The sequence below is a fragment of the Mus caroli genome, unplaced genomic scaffold (assembly GCF_978045245.1).
Source record: "Mus caroli unplaced genomic scaffold, Mus_caroli_1 scaffold_6, whole genome shotgun sequence".
NCBI lineage: Eukaryota > Metazoa > Chordata > Mammalia > Rodentia > Muridae > Mus > Mus caroli.
In genome coordinates, this window is record NW_028227261.1 from 23,618,723 (window position 1) to 23,637,910 (window position 19,188).

Genomic DNA, 19,188 nt, shown 5'->3' on the forward strand with positions numbered 1-19,188 from the left:
CCCAAAACAGACTCTATCACATCCCTGGGACCGCGCTACACCCTGGGGTTTCACCAGTTCACAAGGCAATCTTAGATAAACTTAAGGATAGGGTGGACGGGTGTTGGATGATGACAGTTGACTAGGAAACAGGACAGGTTTAGATGTTAGCAGGCAAGCCACACAAGCTGGTGTGCACCTGTAATCCCAGTGGCCAGGAGACTGAGGCTGGAGGATTATTCTGAGTCTGAGGCCAGCCTGGGTTATACATCAAAATGCTGTCTCAAACAAATAAACATATAAGCAAAATACCACAAAAAAGGTGGGGCTCATCAGTAGAGCATTTGCATAGCATATACAATACCTTGACCTTGGCTCTCAAAACCACAGTAAACAAACTCAAACAACCCCCAGACAGACTTCCTCCAAGAAAATCAATCAGAGAACGGAAGCTAGATACAATGGTGCATGTCTGAAATCATCAAATCTAGTCTTTTTTACTTTTAATCATGCTGGTTTACCATACTTTCATTGATGTATTTCATTAAATATGCAGCACGTCTTTTAAAATAACGAAGTAACCCAGGTGGAGGCAGCACATGACTTTAATCCCAGCACTCAGGAGGTAGAGACAAGCAGATCTCTGTGAGTTCAAGGCCCACCTGGTCCACAGAGTGTGCTCCAGGACAGCCAGGTCTACCAAAAAGAAAGAAAGAAAGAATGAAAGAAAGAAGGAAGGAAGGAAGGAAGGAAGGAAGGGAAGAAAGAAAGAAAGAAAGAAAGAAAGAAAGAAAGAAAGAAAGAAAGAAAGAAAGAAAGAAAAAGTATAATAAGGGCTGGAGAGATGGCTCAGCAGTTAAGAGCACTGACTGCTCTTCCAGAGGTCCTGAGTTCAATTCCTAGCAACCACATGGTGGCTCACAACCATCTGCCATGAGATCTGATGTTCTTTTCTGGTGTGTCTGAAGACAGCTACAGTGTACTCACATACATGAAATAAATAAATAAATCTTTTTTTTTTAAATAAACAAGTTTTTTTTAAAGATTTATTTATTTATTTATTATATGTAAGTGCACTGTAGCTGTCTTCAGATACTCCAGAAGAGGGCGCCAGATCTCATTATGGATGGTTGTGAGCCACCATGTGGTTGCTGGGATTTGAACTCTGGACCTTCGGAAGAGCAGTTGGGTGCTCTTACCCACTGAGCCATCTCACCAGCCCAAATAAATCTTTTTTAAAAAATAAAGAATAAATTAACCATAGCATTTGGAAAGTAGGAACGGGAAGAGCAGGGGTTCAAGGTTTGCTTGAATTACAAAGTGAGTTTGAGGCTAACTTGGTTTATACGAAATTCTGAGTAGACAAACAATAAAAGTGACTGAAGATTTATGCATACTTAAACATTATGGGGGGCTGGAGAGATGGCTCAGCAGTTAAGAGCACTTGTCAGCTCTTCCAAAGGTCCTGAGTTCAATTCCCAGCAACCACATGGTAGCTCACAACCATCTGTAATGGGATCTGATGCCCTCTTCTGGCACCCAGGTGTACATGCAGAGAGAGCACTCATATGCAAAAATAAATAAATCTTTTTAAAAAATGTATGACTGTTTTGAAATGGGGATCCAAAGACTGTTAAAATATGAGGGCTCATTTTCACACGAAAATTATCACATGGCGGAGTGACTTTCAACTTACAGAGGGCAATGGAGCCAGGAATATCTGGTCACACCTGTAATCTCAGAACCTGGTAAGTAGATGCAGAAATATTAGTTCAGAGTTGACCGTGGCTGTAAAGAAAGTTCCAGGCTAACTGGGACTTGAGGAAACCCAGCCTCAAAAAAAATAAAACGAGAGGAAGTTGAGAGAAGTTGCTGTTCTGTCATGAGATCCCAACATCCATAACAGATGCTCCATAATCGACGTGCCAGCCTGAGGTACCTAGCAAGACCCTATTGGAGAGGACTGTAGAAATACACTTTTTTTTTTTTTTTAAATACACTCACTGTATAGCCCAGGTTAGCATTAAACTCCTGATTCTACTGCTTCAGCAGTTGTGATTACAGGCATATTCCATCACCCCACCTCATGGTTTGCTTGTTTTTGTTGTTGCCATTTATAGATTTCAATCCTCACAGGTCCACAATTTCAAGTTTCTTTCCTTCTCAGGACCAGCTCTTCTCAGCCCACATCCTGCCCTTGTTCCCGCCTTCCCTACAAAAGAATCAGAAGCCACCAACTGGGAAAACTCTTCCCATTAGTTCATCAATTTTTAAACATCATTTTTAAACATCCACTCTGTAGACCAGGCTGGCCTCAAACTCAGAAATCCACCTGCCTCTGCCTCCCAAGTGCCGGGATTAAAGGCATGCGCCACCACTGCCCGGTTCATCATTAATTCTTAATTGTAATAGTGACCCCTGAGTAACCAGTGACCCTGGCAGGTCACAGGCACAATCTGACTTCCTGGTTCCGGAGGGAGGGGGATCGAGGTAGGTTAGGCGGGATTCCCGAAAACATAGCCAAAGCCGGGCAGGCCACCCTAAGCCTCGCGGGGACACAGCGCCACCGAGTGGCGGAACCCGGTATGGTGCGAGAAGACCGAGCTAAGTAGCCTCTGTGTCATGCGCAGAGCGACGTACCGGTCCGGCACCTCCTGCGCAGGGATCCACCCGCCCACAGCCCAGGACACAGGAAAGGGGGCGGGACACGAGAGCGGCCTGAGTGTCCATTGGTCAATTGTAGGAAAAAAAAGAGGCGGGGTATCCACGCGCCTAGACTTTCTATTGGCCAGCGGCAAGCAGAGCGCGAGAGAGGCGGAGCTGGGCGGCGCGCGCTCCGGGGCGTGCGGCTTGACGGGCGTGGAACGGCCGTTAGGCGACCTGAGGAGCGGATTCGCCGCTCGTGCGGACGTGGTCTTCGCCGTCAGTGTCCCAGAGTGAGGGGGGTCGCCGCTCGCTCTCAGGCCTGTGTAAGTTCTTTTGGGGGTCGGGTGGGGACTCCTGCCGAAGCGGCGGTCCCTGTCCCTCATTCCGTAACCCCGGGAAAACCTTGGAAAGTCGGGACCTAGCTACTTGGGGGTGGGGGGTGAACCCCGTGGAGAGCGAAGCGCATGCGCAGACGGACGGAGCGGTAATTCCACCCCAATCTCTCCTCTCACCGGCTGAGGTCCCTGGCTAAGGATCCTCACACGCCCCCCTCGCGTCTCCGTCCCCTTTCCCCCTGCACCTCGCATTCCCCTTGTCAGTGACCCCACGGCGGGTTCCATACTTGGGTGCCAGACGCCCCCTGCCCTGGGTAAGAGCCCACGGCCCGCGGGAAGAGCCGGGCAAGAATAGACGTTCGGCAAGTTGTCACTCGGGGGTGGAGACCTTTCACAAAGGGCCGGGAAACTGAAGGCGCCGGTGTGGTGGGGTCAGCAGGCGATCCCCGCGGAGGTGGCGTCTGAGCTGAGGGGTAGTTGAGGGGCAGAGGATGCCTGGGGATGGCCTAGACCAGGGCTTTGCTACTCCATCTAGCACCAAGAGGCTAGCGATGCTGCTGGATTCCTGTACGTGAGACAGCCCCCTCGCCCCGACCCGCAGTTCGCCGGAGCTAAGGTCAGCCAGTCAGTGGTGGGCAAGTTGAGTAACCTGGTCTGAGGTTTGGGACGAATCAGAACTTTAGCTGAGTGTTAGAACATTTGACTTCGGTAAATCAGGAAGGTCAGACGGTGTCTTGTTTTGTTGTTGTTGTTGTGTCTGTTGTTGTTGTTGTTGAAATACTGAGCATTAAATAAGCCCTTAGCCCAGACAGGCACTCCACTACTTAGCTGTGTCCCCTGCCCGCCCTCCCTATTCTTTCTGTTTTTAGGTCTTGATATGTAATCTAGGCTGGCCTTTAGACCAGGCTGGGCTTCTGCTGTTGTTGTTTTGGATTTTGAGACAAGGTCTCACTATGTAGTCTTGGCTGACCTCGAACTTACTATGTAGCCCAGGGTGGTGTTGAACTCACAGAGATCCTCCTGCTTTGGTCTCCCTTGCTGGGATTAAAGATGTGCAGCACCATATCAGGCCCAGACTGTCTTGAATTCATGTTAATTTTGCCTTAGCCTCCATAGTTAAGATTGCAGGCTAACATATGACCAGTAGTTTTTCTTTAACAGGATATATTTCTAACTTGGTGCAGAAACAGGGAAATAGTAGGTACTCAGTAACTTTGGGTTGATGAATCAGGTCAGGGTTTCTTAAACACACTCTCTCTCATACTGTTCATTAGTGGTTTGCCGCATGCTTGTCTGTGTGAGGGTGTCAGAAGTCCTTGAACTGGAGTTATAGACCATTGTGAGCTGCCATATGGCTGCTGGGAATTGGGCCTGCACTCTGGAAGAGCAGCCAGGGCTCTTAACCAGTGAGCCGACTGTCTTTCCGGCCCTTACACTGCCACTCTTGATCCCGTTTTTTGCTGGAAATTTTTTGTGACATCTTGAGTGTGTAAGTATATTAAACATTACTGATAAGTGATAAACTTACTTTGAAACAATTATTTGAAGCTTGTTTGGTAGCTCATGCTTGTAATCTGAGCACTCAGGAAACTGAGGCAGAAGAATTTGTAAAAGTACTGGCTAACTCAGTTGGTAGAGCGTGAGACTCATAATATCAGGGTGGTTTAAGCACCACATTGGTCACCAAATGTAAATGTACTGGGGACTTTTCTATGCCCACCCTTGTTCCCAAGTAATGACAGAGATTTTTATGTTTATTTTAGATCATATATATATATATATGATATACATGTAATAATATATATATAATAATATATATATATTATTTATTAAAAGGCTTCAGCACTATAACTGGGCAGGTTTGAGCTATTCTAACATGACTATGTTGGCCTGGCATACTTTCCAGCCATGAGGTGCTACCTGTCATCTTAGACTCACTCTAGCACTTCTTTCTTCATATATATCTTAATGGTGACTTCCTCTGTCCCACCTGAGACACACACTCTCTCTCTCCCTCTCCTTCCCTCTCTCTCTCTCTCTCTCTCTCTCTCTCTCTCTCCCTCTCTTTCTCTCTCTCTCTCTCTCTCTCTCTCTTGCTCTCGCTCTCTCAGTCTCTCTCTCTCCATCTCTGGGCTTGGAAGACCCACCTTACCCTCTCCTACCCAGTTACAGACTGATCAGCTCTTAATTGACCAATCAGAAGATGATGGAGAACAATGTGACAAAATTCTGAGTCAGGAAGCACTTCCTAATAATGACAGTGCCAAGTCCAGACTGCACGCAGATCTCTGGGGTTGCGTTGAATACACAATGCACAAAACACCCCCACCATCATTGCCTGGGAGTTCAGTGCTAGCCTGAGCTGCACATTGAGTTCTAGCCAGGCTACATAGAAGACCCAAACTCAAAGCAAGAAAACACAATTCTTTGGTATGTGTATAATTTTTATTATTTATTAAAGACAGCAGCTAAATTGTTTATTAGTGAGGTGCTTATTTTTACATAATTAAATATTGCCGGTATGGTGATCCATGCCTGTATTCTCAGCACTTGGAAGATAGAGATTTGAGGATAATCCTTGTCTACACAGCAAATGCTGGGCCAACTTGAGCTACATGAATTCTTGTCACAGAAACCAAAAGCAGATTTGGATGACAGTTTGATACTGCAGGATACAGACCATCTTCAACATCTATCAGAGTTGGTATTTGATGTTATTACTATTAATACTGAGAACACTGCTTCCCATAAATACATAGTACAAAATGGCAGAAGTGTGTTTAGGTATATGTGATATTTAGCAGAGTGAAGTGTGTGTGTGTGTGTGTGTGAGAGAGAGAGAAAGAGACAGACAGACAGACAGACAGACAGACAGAGAGACAGAGAGGTGGTCTATAAAGTTAGTTCCAGAACAGCCAGGGCTACACACAGGAAAACAAAATGAACAAATATAATGTGCTGGGCCTTCAGGATGGCTCAATAGATAAAGGTGTTTGCTGCCAGGCCTGAGAATCTGAATGTCCATACACACATGCACACACGATTACACAGGTCCAAGGTTGATGGCAGTAGTCATCATTGATTTCTACCTTTTTCATCAAAGCAGGATCTTATCTCAGTCAAACTCGGAGCTTGCCAATATAGTTAGTCTTGTGAGCCAGCTTGCTCTTGGGATCCCAGGTCTCTGCCTTCTGAAGCTGGAATTACAAATAAGCTCCCACTCCCACTTGGCATTTCCTGTAGTTCTGGGTGTCTGTACTGTTGTTCTCCCTGTGTATGTGTGAGCATTTGAACTACTCTGCCGTCTTCCCAGCCCCTCAGTCTAAACCTTTATTTTCTTATCTTTAAAAGGAGGCTGATAATAATAACTGACTCAGAATTGATGAGTATCAAACAGGGCGCATAATGTATATATAAAGTATTTAGCACAAGGTTTAGTAGGAAGTTTTACCTACATGTTACATTTTTTATGAGTGAACATTTTTGTAGTGTATGCACTTTTAATTTAGTGACCAAATTCTTCCTGTTTACATTCAGTTGTATTTCTTTAGCTGTATAGTTGATTAATTGTGTTAGGGTTTTGTTGTTGTTGTTTGTTTGTATAATATCTTATTTTAGAGAATCTATAGCCTTCAGTGAGTCCTAAAAATCTATTTGTTGTTGTTCTTTTGGTTTTTCCAGACAAGGTTCTGTATGTAGCTCTAGCTGTTCTGAAACTCACTCTGTAGATCAGGCTGGCTTCAAAATTGTAGAGATCTGCCTGCCTCTGCCTCCCGAGTCCTGAGATTAAAGGCAGAACGGCATCAGGCATCAGTCCTTGTTTTTAACTTGTTTGGGACAAGGTCTTTGTTGTTTGTCGCTGCACACACCAGACTAACTGGCCCACAAATCACTAGGGATTCTTTTGTCTCTGCCAGCTCAATGTATAGGAGCACTAAGAGATGAGCTACTGTCTTAGACTTTTTCTTGGTTTTGTTTGGTATGTTGTTGTTATTTTAGATTCACGCACAAGCATACACCTGTGAAATTTCTGCAGAGATCAGAAGGGGGTCTTGGATCCTTTGAAGCTGGAGTTATAGGTTGTGAGCTGCCTTACATGGGCCCTGAGCAGTAAGCACTTGTAACCACTAACCTATCTCTCTAGTCCTGATTTGATGTTTTAGGACAGATATTCTCTGGGTAGTCCAGGCTGAAGATCCCCTGTGTAACATCCAGAGTGCTGGGTTTACAGTGTGCACTATGTTCAGCCTAAAAAAATTTTATTGTTGCTCATCTGATTCTAAGCTTATTAAGAAAAAGTCTAGAATAGCTTATACAATTTATTCTTTATGGGGATACTTTTTAAAAATTTATTCACAGATTTTTTTTAAATTTTTTTTTTCTATTTTTAAATTTTTCATTGATTCTTTGTGAGTTTCACACCATGGACCCCAGTCCTACTCATCTCTTTGTCTCCTTGTGTCCACCCTTCACCCTTGAAACCCCACCAACTAACACACACACACACACACACAAAACAAAGTCAAAGCATAGAAAACATTATGGAAGCTGTAGTATGTCACAGTGTGTCCCACAGTGTATCCCTCTGTCCACATATCAACACTAGCAAATGTTTATTGCAATGAGTCATTGGTCTGGTTTGAGAGATCTCTGACTTCTGTGACACCATCAATATTGGATCCTCACTGGGACTCCCCCCAGTTATCCTGCAGCTTTGGATCAGCAGGACTGGCCCTTTCATGTATCTCAACCATTTGCAGATGATACAGATTTGCCCTGGATCTGGGCCTGGCTAGTAAACTGAGCTGGTCAGCCCCCTGCTCTCCCTTATCAGCACCACCAGGGTGAGTTCTACAGCACTGCTCTGGGTAGGCCACCCAGTGCCACCATCAGTAGGAGGCAGGGACAGCTCTCCCTCTCATGACCTGGGCCAGTTTTCCCCAACTGCTGCAGATAGTGAGGGGTAATGGGGAGAGGGCATCACCCCACTCCCATACCACATCACCACAGATGAATCATGGAGCCCTCTCTCTCTCTCTCTCTCTCTATATATATATATATGTGTGTGTGTGTGCTTGAAGATGGCTCATGGAGCTCTCTCTCTCTCTCTCTCTCTCTCTCTCTCTCTCTCTCTCTCTCTCTCTCTCTCTGTGTGTGTGTGTGTGCTTGAAGATGGCTCATCTGCTGCTTCTCAGTCAGCCCAGTAATACTGTGCTGCCCAGGTGAGGCACAGGGCCCACTCTTCCTGAGTGCTTCCTGAGTGCTGCTACTGTTGATGTACAGAACTAGCTCTCTGGCTCTCATGATCTCTGCCCAGCTGCCTCTGCAGACTGAGGAGGCGAGGGGACAGAGAGCATCCCCTCCTCCCACCCAGCCTACCTCATAGCAGAGGGGTGCCTGGGCCAGCTCTCTTGCACTTTTGGGGCTGGCTCACCTGTGTCCCCTCTACCAGGGCCATCTTTATTTACTGTGCTGCCCAGATAAGGTGCAGGGCTTGCTCTCCCAAGTACTGAAGCTGTCAAGGGCTCACCAGCTCTCATCACTCCAGAGCCAGTTCTCCTGACTGCTGCAGGAGGTAAGGAGGGTGGTGAGGGCATCAACCACACCACCTCACACTAGACTAGTGGTGGGACTGGCTCATCTGCTTCCCCCATCAGGGCCAGCACTACTGTGCTGCTTAAGCAAGATAAAGGACCCTCTCTCCTGAGTGTGGCAGGCAGCAAGGGGCAGAGCCAGCTCACTCTAATGACCCTGAGATCAGCTCTCCTTACTGCCACCGGAAGTAAGGGGCAAGGAGGGGAAGGCATCACCCAGGGGCCATCACCCATCTACTGTCATCTCATGGCAGATGTGGGGCAGGGCCAGCTCTTGCTTACCTGTCACCCTGCCTCCAGGGTCAGCTCTAATGTACTGTTTAGGCAAGGTACAGGGCCTGTCCTCCTGAGTGCTGCCAAGGGGGTAGGGCTAGCCCTCCTGAGTTCATGATCCTCTTACATATGACTGACAGAAGTGTGGTGGCAGGAAGGGTGAAAGTCACCTCTGTGCCTGTGCTGCCTCACAGTGGATAAGTAGCAGGTCCACTCTCCTGAGTGGTGCCATTAGTGAGAGATGGGGCAAGTTCTCCAGAGCATTGCATCCAGTGAAGGGTTATAGCAGTTACACATAGCTGCTGGACAGCCACATGCTCCCTGCCTGCTGTCCCAAGCAGGGACATCCAATAGGGATACTTTAAAAAAACAAAAACAAAAACAAAAAAAACTTTGAAATACAAAGTGACATGATAACCCAAGCCTCTAATCCCAGAGATAGAGGCAGGCCAACTTCCACCACATATGGAGTTAAAGGCTAGCTAGAGCTCCATAAGACATGTCTCAAAACAAAACAACATAGGGGGGGTGCAGAAATTGTCATGCATGCCTGTAATCTGTCTCTGCCTTCAGTGATCTTCAGTAGTTCTCAACCTGTGGGTCACAACCTCTTTTGAGGTGGGGCAGGGGGGGTTAACTGACTCTTTCACGGGGTTTGTATAACACATATTTACATTATGATTCATAATAGCAAAATTATAGTTATTAAGAAGCAATAAAAATAATCTTATAGCCGGGCATGGTGTCGCACACCTTTAATCCCAGCACTTGGGAGGCAGAGGCAGGCGGATTTCTGAGTTTGAGGCCAGCCAGGGCTAAACAGAGAAACCCTGTCTCGAAAAACCAAACCAAACCAAAACAAAACAAAAAAAACCTTAATGGTTTGGGGGTCACCACAGCATGGGGAACTATATTAAATGGTCATAGCATTAAGAAGGTTGGGAACCACTGCTCGGGAGGATGGTTCTGAAGGCGAAGACTGAAGAATCACTGCAAGTTTAAGCTTAGCCCAATTTACATAAGACCCCAAAATAAAAAACAAAACTCTGAAATACAATTGGCATTTGTTTTATGCAAACATTGTAGTTTTTGAGAGAGCTGTGATTGCATACACTAACATAAATTCACTGGTTTTTTAATATGTCCCACTGTAAAATCTAACCCCTAAATATTTGATCACCCTGAAAAGGAAGATCATATGTATTCGCAGTTACTCTCTATTCCCTGCCTGCTCAGCTCTTATTTCTGTGAAGTTAGCTCTTCTAGACATTTCATATGACTGAGACCATGCAAAATGTGGCTACTGGTGTTTGGCGTTTGTGCAGGTATATCTAGGGGCCATTGGTCAGCCTCAGACATTGTTCCTCAGGAGTTATCACTTGTTGAGTCAGGCTTTCAGTGGGACCTGAGGATCCCTGATGACGCTTGGATATCTGGCCAGTAAGCTACAGGGATCCTTCTGTCTCTACCTCTCCAGTGCTGGGATTATAGGCATGTGCCACCATGCCTAGGTTTTTATGTAGGTGCTGGGGATGGAACATAAGTCCTCACTCTTGTATAGTAAACATTGTATTATCCTACCAACTCCATTCCATTTCATATATGTGTGGGATGTATATTTACATGTACATGTTTGTATGTATATATGTGGGTATATGTGTAGGTTAACGGTTGATGGTAGGTGTCTTCCTCTATTGGTCTCCACCTTGTTAAAAATGTTTTATTCTTCCCTCAGATACTTCATCCCATCTGCAGTCTTCCCCACTCCCTTCCCCCGAGTCTCTCCCCCACACCTTCCTTCTTCCCCAACTCCTGACAAATGCCTTTCCTCAGACATGAGCAGGCCTTCCAAGGATATCAACCAAACATGGTGTAACAAGTTACACTAAGACCAGACACATACTGTCACGTCAAGGCTGAACAAGGCAACCCAGTAGGAGGAATAGTGTCTCAAAAGTAGGAAAAAGTCAGGGCAGCCCCACTCCCTCTGTTGGGAATCTAACAAGAACACCAAGCTACTCAGCCATAGCACATATGCAGAGGACCTAGGTCGGACCCCTATAGGCTCCCTGAGCTCTGTGAGCTTTCATGAATTCTGGTCACTTGGTTCTGGGGGCTGTGTTCTTGTATGCCTAAGCCCTGTGGTTCCTTCTATTCGTCCTCCCCTTCCTCCAGGACCTCTAGTTCTCTGGTTTGGCTAGACTGCCTGGCCAGCAAGCCCCTGGGATCCTCATGTCAATGCTGCTGTAGCACTAGGACAGCAGGCAGGCATCAGCTTTTGCATGGGTTCAGAGGATTTGAACTCAGGTTCCTCTGATTACAGTCAAGCACTTAACTGCTAAACTTTCTAGTTCACTTCATTCCTTTTGTAGCCAAATGATACCCGGATTTACAGTTCTACCACATTTATCCATCATATCTGATTAATGTACTTAGGATTGTTTATACTTTTTATATATAATTATTTACTTTTTCTTTTTCTTTTTTAAACAGAAGTTGTTCTTTTTTTTTAAGATTTATTTATTATATGTAAGTACACTGTAACTGTCTTCAGACACACCAGAAGAGGGAGTCAGATCTCATTACAGATGGTTGTGAGCCACCCTGTGGTTGCTGGGATTTGAACTCAGGACCTTCGGAAGAGCAGTCCGTGCTCTTAACCACTGAGCCATCTCTCCAGCCCTATTTACTTTTTGTAAGTAATGTTAAGGACATTCACAGGGATTCTTTGTGCCTTAGCTTTCTCAATAGTTAACAGTGGACTATTATTACCTAGTCTCTAGGGATGATTCTTTACAATGGACAGGTAAATATGGACAGCTGTTACATGCAAATGCTGTACCATATAAGGAGCATGAACATCTGCATTTTACTGCATTCCTGGAATTCGTTCTAAATGGTTATAGGAGGACCATTGTACAGTAGAACCACTGGGTTCCTAAAGAGCAGTTTTAGGGGGCTCTGGGAGTTCTTTTTTCACTTCCTTCCGAATTTAAAAATGTTTTAGAATCTACTGTGGCTTCTGTTTGGTTCTTCTTTAAAGGATAACAAAATAAAATTGATATTTTGTACCTAGTACTGGGGTTGGCAGCAGAGAAAAACAATTAAAAGTTCAAAGTCATCCTGAACTTCATAGTAAGACCCTTTGTCAAAAAAAAAAAAAAAAAAGGAAAGAGAGAGAAGGGCAAAAGAGAGGCCCAGGGAGAGGGTAGATTGGTGTGGACAGGAAGCATCACTAATAAAGTGGGGGGTTATGCTGTATCACTGACTCACTGGCTGTCAGTTGAATGGCTAGCTATAAGTTGATGATAACTAGCCATAAGTTGAAGATTTTGTTGTTGTTGTTATTTTTAAGGGTTTTTGGTCTTTATTTTTAATGGGTGTTTTGCCTGCACACATGTATGTCTGCACTATGTATGCTGTGCCCACAGAGTCTAGAAGAGGATGTCAGCTCCTCTAAAACTGGAGCTAAAACTGCTTGTTTTGTGGTACTTTTGTGGTGGGTGCTGGGATCCAACCCAGGTCCCCTGAAAGAGCAACTAGTGTACCTACCCACTGACCCATCTCTCCAGCCCACCCACTGACCCATCTCTCCAGCCCACCCACTGACCCATCTCTCCAGCCCACCCACTGACCCATCTCTCCAGCCCACCCACTGACCCATCTCTCCAGCCCACCCACTGACCCATCTCTCCAGCCCACCTCTGACCCATCTCTCCAGCCCACCCACTGACCCATCTCTCCAGCCCACCCACTGACCCATCTCTCCAGCCCACCCACTGACCCATCTCTCCAGCCCACCCACTGACCCATCTCTCCAGCCCACCCACTGACCCATCTCTCCAGCCCACCTCTGACCCATCTCTCCAGCCCACCTCTGACCCATCTCTCCAGCCCACCTCTGACCCATCTCTCCAGCCCACCCACTGACCCATCTCTCCAGCCCACCTCTGACCCATCTCTCCAGCCCACCTCTGACCCATCTCTCAAGCCCATTTGTTTTAGAGACTCAGTGTGTGGCTCAGGCTAACCTGGATCCTCAGGCTTCCGGTTTGTGCTTCCTGGGTGCTCACTTGATACTTTTATGAAGGAAATGTGGCTTTAGAGTATGGTTCCATTATGTTAGTACTGTAGTGAGTTGATGGCCCCTTGGGTTGTTGCTAAGATAGCACTGTAGAGATCAGTAAAGTACATTAATTAGTACCATATAACCACCTTTTTTCAAACCCTTTCAAAAATGAATTTCACCTCTAAGAATTGTATCCTGTAAATTTTTTCAAATTATTTTGGGCACTCATAAATTCAGAGTTTCTGAATTCCTGTTGTGCCCCCCCCCATTTTTGTTTGCTTTCCTAATGACATCTCAAATAATGTCATTAAAAACAACAGATAATTGTATACTTAGGGCTGGTGTGTTTGTAGTCTTGAGTCTACCATATTAGTACTTCCACAAATCTAAACAATGCACCTCATGAAACGATCTTACAAAAATAACTAAATTAGGTAATATATTTTTACTGTAATCTTAGACTTTGCTTAATGGTAACTCTTGTTATAAATTACATTCTTTGAGCAAAAGGACTTAGCCACAGCATCCTAGCTGTTGTAAAGACACCTTAACGAAGTCCTCTTGAGAAGCCCATACCCATATCCTGCATGTATACAGTGTTTTTTCCTATGTGTAGCTGTTTAAATACTTAATAAATGGAACTTAGCTTCACTTAGTGACCTGAGTGAAGGGCTGTAAGGAGAAATTCCACTCATTGCTGGCCACAATGCTGTCTCCTTGTTAGCATTGACAGTTGACTTCATCCTCCTCTCTTTCCATCCCTCCTTCCTTCCTTTGTTTATTTCATTTTGGTTTTCTGGGATAGGGTCTCATGTAGCCCAAAATAGTCCTTGTTTGTTTGTTTTTCCAGACAGGGATTCCTGGCTATCCTGGAACTCAATCTATAGACCAGACTGGCCTTGAACTCAAAGAGATCCACCTGCTTCTGCCCTCTGAATGCTGGGATTAAAGGCAAGAACCTAGAATAGTCTTAACCTGTGTCTCCCAGATAGCAGTGTTCAGGCAGGCATGGTGTAAGAAGAGCTGAGAGTTCTACATCTTGTTCCAAAGAAGACTGAACAAACACAAGACTGGCTTCCGGGGAGCTAGGATGAAGGTCACAAAGCCTATGCCCACAATGACACATTTCTTCCAACAAGGCCCCACCTTCTAATAGTGCCCCTCTCTGGGCCAAGCTTATTCAAACCGCCATAGCTACCCACTTATTTTCTACACATGCAGTATGGTACACATACACATCAGAATGATAATCATAGTATGAATAATTTGTTTGAAAATTTAAAACATGGTTTCTTAGGTCTGATATCTCTGCAGTCAGGAATTAGAAGGATGAAGATCACAAGTTCAGGGTCATTTTTAGCTACCTAGTAAGTTTGAGGCCAACCTGGCATAAGTGAAACTCTGTTTTATGCCCTCACCCTAAAGTTTTCATGTATTAGTACTTTGAAAGAAATAAACAGAGAATGGCTTAAGAAAACCCGTGTGAGCCGGGCAGTGATGGCGAACACCTTTAATCCCAGCACTTGAGAGGCAGAGGCAGGTGGATTTCTGAATTCGAGGCCAGCCTGGTCTACCGAGTGAGTTCCAGGACAGCTAGGGCTACACAGAGAAACCCTGTCTTGAAAAAAAAAAAAGAAATAAAGAAAAGAAAAAAGAAAACCTGTGTGGGACTTAGGGAGCTGGCTACAAATCACGAGGAACTGGATTTGGATTCCCAGTAGGCTCAGCAGTATGCGTCTCTGACCCGAGTACTTTGGAGGTAAGGGTAGTATAGCCAGCCAGTCCCGCTGAATCAGTGTAAAGAGACATTACCTCAGAAGAGGCCTCCACAGTTTGGGTGAGGTGAGTAGCATGTAGAGGCCCTTGTCTCAAGCCCAGCCATCCAAGTGGGATCCTCATCTGCATGGTGGAAGTACAGAACTGACCCTGACAGTTTGTCCTCTTGCTTCCACAGGTGCGCTGTTGTGCACACATACAGTAAATGTTAGCTATTTTATTTTATTTTTTCTCTGTGTAGCAAGGGCTGTTCTGGAATTCATTCTGTAGACCAGGCTTGCCCAAACTCTCAGATCCAACTGCCTCTGCTGTCTGTGTGCTAGGATCAAAGGTGTGAGCCAAAAAAAATTTTTTTTTAATTTTAATTTTATGTATATGTGTGTGGTATGAGCATGTGAGGTGTGAGTGCAAGGGCCCATGAAGTCCAGAATAGGGGATTGGGTCCCCTGGAGCTGCAGTTACAGCTTGCTGTGATCTGTCTGACATGGGTGCTTAGAACTGAACTCAGGTCTCCTGTGAGAGTAGTACACTGACTGACTTAACCACTGACTGAGCCTCTTTCCAGCCCCTGTTTGTTTTTTTGAGATGTGATCTTGTTAGGTACTTCCCAGGTTATATATTTCTTGAACTTTTTATAGTATCCAGCAGTTTTTCTATCCCAGCCTCTTGAGTAGTTGGGAGTACATGTGTGTGTCACCATGCCCCTGTTTACTTAATTTTTGCTGTTGGGTTTGGTTATTTATTTATTTATTTATTTATTTAGACAAGGTCTCTGTGTAGCTTTGTGAATCTGGAACTCTCTGTCTAGGCCAGGGTGGCCTTGAACTTACAGAGATGTCTCCACCTCTGCCTCTTCATGCAGGGATTAAAGATTTATATACGGGTGTTTTGTCTAGATAGTTTTTTGGGTTACGTATGTGTACCTACTGCCTGCCACCAGAGACCTGAAAGAGTGTTGACTTCCTAAAGTTATAAGTAGTTATGAGCCACCCAGGGAATGCTGGGAATCAAAGTTTTGTTTTTTGTTTTTTTTTAAGTGATTTCTTTTTAAAGATTTATTTTATGTATATGAGTACACTGTAGCTGTCTTCAGACACACCAGAAGAGGGCATTGGATTCCATTCTATACATGGTCATGAGGCACCATGTGGTTGCTGGGAATTGAACTCAGGACCTCTGGAAGAGCAGTCAGTGCTCTTATATGCTGAGCCATCTCTCCAGCCTGGGAATCAAAGTTTTGTCCTCTAGAACAGCTGGTGCTCTTAACCGCTAAGCAGTCCCTCTAGCCTTAAAATACTGTGCAGTGTAAAATATGGGAAAATGAGTATATGGTATGCTTTTGTAAGATAGGTTTTTGTTTCTTCTCTTGCTTGTTGTATACTAGTAAAATAGCCTTAAAATCTTCAAAATGCTATGTATCTTTCATATGCTAATAAGTATTTGTTGACTGATAGCCCCTGGGTAGTTTTTGTAGTTCTTTTTTCTGGGGTGGGGGGAGGTGGTACCCAGGATTACTCTGCCTGCCTGGCAGAACTCACTCCTTTTGATTTGGCAGTAGAGCTTAATGGGCAGCAGTCTTGGTGGGCAAACCTTTACAAACCTTTATAACATCCTTAGTAACTCTAAGCTTCTAATTGTTAGGAGTAAAGCCCTATTTTCTTAGCTTTCTACAGTGCCCAGCAAATCTGGTTAGTGTGCCACCTATATCTTCCAGTCATATTTGAGGCAGTACTCCTTTAGCTAAATTCTACTTTTGTGTAACTTATATTTTCTCAACCAAGTTTATTCGTAAACCCTTTATGAGACAGTTCATCATTTCTAACTTCTCCATCAGTAGCCAACGCAAGGGAGTGAGTTCTCTTTGAAGCTTATTTGCCTTTGACATATGCATCTCTTTACCTGTGTCTCTTGTAATATCCCACTTTCCTCCTTTTTTCCTGTTTTGTTTTGTTTGTTGAAGGCAGTCTCATTGTGTTGCACAGATTTGTGGTAATTCTTCTGCCTCAACTTCCCAAGTATAGTATTATGGGTATGTAGTACCACACCTAGCTACAATATCTTTTCTTGGGGGCGAGGGGGTTTGAGACCGAGTTTCTCTGTCTAGCCCTGGCTGTCCTGGAACTCACTCTGTAGACCAGGCTGGCCTTGAACTCAGAAATCCGCCTGCCTCTGCCTCCCGAGTGTTGGGATTAAAGGTGTGTGCCACCACTGCCTGGCTTGTAGTATCTTTATAATAAGACCATAATTTATTTTTCTAAACAAGGTATATAGTTCTGATTGACCTGGATTATTATTATGTAAACTAGGCTGGCCTTGAATTTGTGGTTAATTCTCCTGCCTCTGCCTCTTGAGTGCTGGAATTATAGATGTGTTCCATCATGCCTAATCTAAACTAGTAAAAATAAAGATTCCTTGAGTTCTGTAAACCATTCTAGCAAATAAACTCTAGGAGGGAGTCATGGGACCGTTGATTTGTAGTTAGTTGATAAGCATGGGTATCACTAGCTGAGAATTGGGCAGTTGGAACACCAACACACATACACACATAAACACACATACACACATGTGTGCGCACACACAGTCTAATGTCAGAATATGTTAGAGTTAGGAGGGAACAGAATTTGTTATTCTTATGTCAAGTTTATGGTGGGTTTTGTTTTGTTTTGTTTGTTTCATCTAATGGGAACAGAGATATACATAATTTTTACAAAGATACTGGAAATTCTGACTGGTTACTCTTTCATTCTGCAGTTGTCTCAGGTAACTGATGGCCATGCAAGAAAAATACCCAAATGACAGGACTCATGCTACTTCACCAGGTAAGTCGTCTTCTGTATTAAATTTCGACTTCTTCTATTTGTGTGTGTGTGTGTGTGTGTGTGTGTGTGTGTGTGTGTGTGCAGGTATGCTCTCTTGTGCATGTGGAGTCCAGAGGTTAAGTTCTATGTCTATGAGACATAGTTCTGAGTGAAGTCAGGGAGGAACAGCATGAATCACTGTGTTCTACTTTTGTGCTACTCCACAAAGACTGGAATTCTTGAATGCCCGCCATCTCTTGTACCAAGAGAGCTGTGAATTTATCTCTAGAATGGATTGACACACTTTTAAAAGCTCAATGGATGCACACTGTAGGTATATGAAGTATGTGTATATAAATACACATACAAATACAGAGAGGGATTTAGTTATGGAAGCAAATTTCAGATCAGAATAGTAAAATAACTTGATTTTTTTTTTGAGATATTTGTCAAGAAATGACATTTTTATTATTATTATTATTCAACTTTAACTAGACAAATGCTTTTTATCTTCAGAGTCTCATAGAACCTGGCTCATGGTAGACCCTGGTACATTTTTGTAGTATCTTCTTAGGTTTGCCATCTCTTCTTTCTCCCCCTCCCCCCTTTTTTTTCCTTCATTTTTATGTGTGTAGTGTGTGTGTGTGTGTGTGTGTGTGTGCGCTCGAGTGTGCAGGTGCCATGGAGGTCAGATAGCAACTCTCAGGGTTGTTTTCTCCTCCCACCTTGTGGGATCTGGGCATCAGACTCATGTTGCCAAGGTTGTGCCTAAGTGCTTCTCCCCTGAGCCTTTCTGTTGGCCAGCTTGCTTCTCACAGTAGGCCTCATGATAAGCATCTGCGTGACTTCAAGATGCCTTCAGTAGTTATTGAATATTTGCCATGTGCCCTGCACTATCTTATAGGTAAATTATAATTTTAATATTAATGCAAGATAGCAATTCCTAACAAAGTTTCCTGCCTTTTTTGTTGTCTCCAGTAGCATGTTTTTCAGATTTACAGCAACACAAGCACATACACCAAAGGGGGATTTTGTTGGTTTGGTTTCAGTTTTGTTGGCTTGGCCGGGGTGATGATGTCCTGAGGTCCTGGCTGACCAGGAATTCACTGTATAGACCAGTCTGACCTTATACTTGAGGCAATCACTCTATGCCACCCCACCTAGTTATACAGATGCTGCTGGTGACGTTAAGCTTAAGACTGTATACCCCAGGCAGGTCTGAAACTTCATTTGTAGCCAAAGGTGACCTTGAAATCCTGATCCTCCTGTCTTCACCTTCCAAGTGCTGGGGTTATAAGTGTGGGGCACCACACCTAGGTATGAAAATATAGTATAAGTAACTCAAATACGTCAGATAAACTGGGCATGGTGGTACAATTTTAATCCCAGCACTCTGGAGCAGAGGCAGATGAATCTCTGAGTTCAAGGCCAGCCTGGTCTACAGAGCACATTCCAGGCCAGCCAAGGATACACAAAGAAACCTTGCCTATAAAACTATATATAAGGGCTGGTGAGATGGCTCAGCAGGTAAGAGCACTGACTGCTCTTCCGAAGGTCCTGAGTTCAAATCCCAGCAACCACATGGTGGCTCACAACCATCCGTAATGAGATCTGATGCCCTCTTCTGGCATGTCTGAAGACACTACAGTGTCTTATATGTATTATAATGTATTATAATAAATAAATCTTTTAAAAAACCCAACAACTATATATAAATA

At 44.4% G+C, this 19,188-nt stretch overlaps 1 protein-coding gene across 3 annotated transcripts in view; it reads left to right on the plus strand.

The window, feature by feature from the left end:
• The first annotated feature begins 2,811 nt into the window (after positions 1-2,811).
• Positions 2,812-19,188, plus strand: part of Cep85 (centrosomal protein 85) — a 52,571-nt gene continuing 36,194 nt past the window's right edge. Inside the window, exons 1-2 of one of the 3 annotated variants that reach the window (XM_021160249.2) lie at positions 2,812-2,948; positions 17,424-17,491. In XM_021160249.2, the coding sequence (XP_021015908.1) occupies positions 17,440-17,491 (52 nt within the window). In that variant the 5' untranslated portion in view covers positions 2,812-2,948; positions 17,424-17,439. Of the gene's footprint in view, positions 2,949-3,520; positions 3,577-5,514; positions 5,661-17,423; positions 17,492-19,188 lie in introns of those variants that run through there. The other 2 variants (XM_085838863.1, XM_029476304.2) reach the window with 2 other exon arrangements.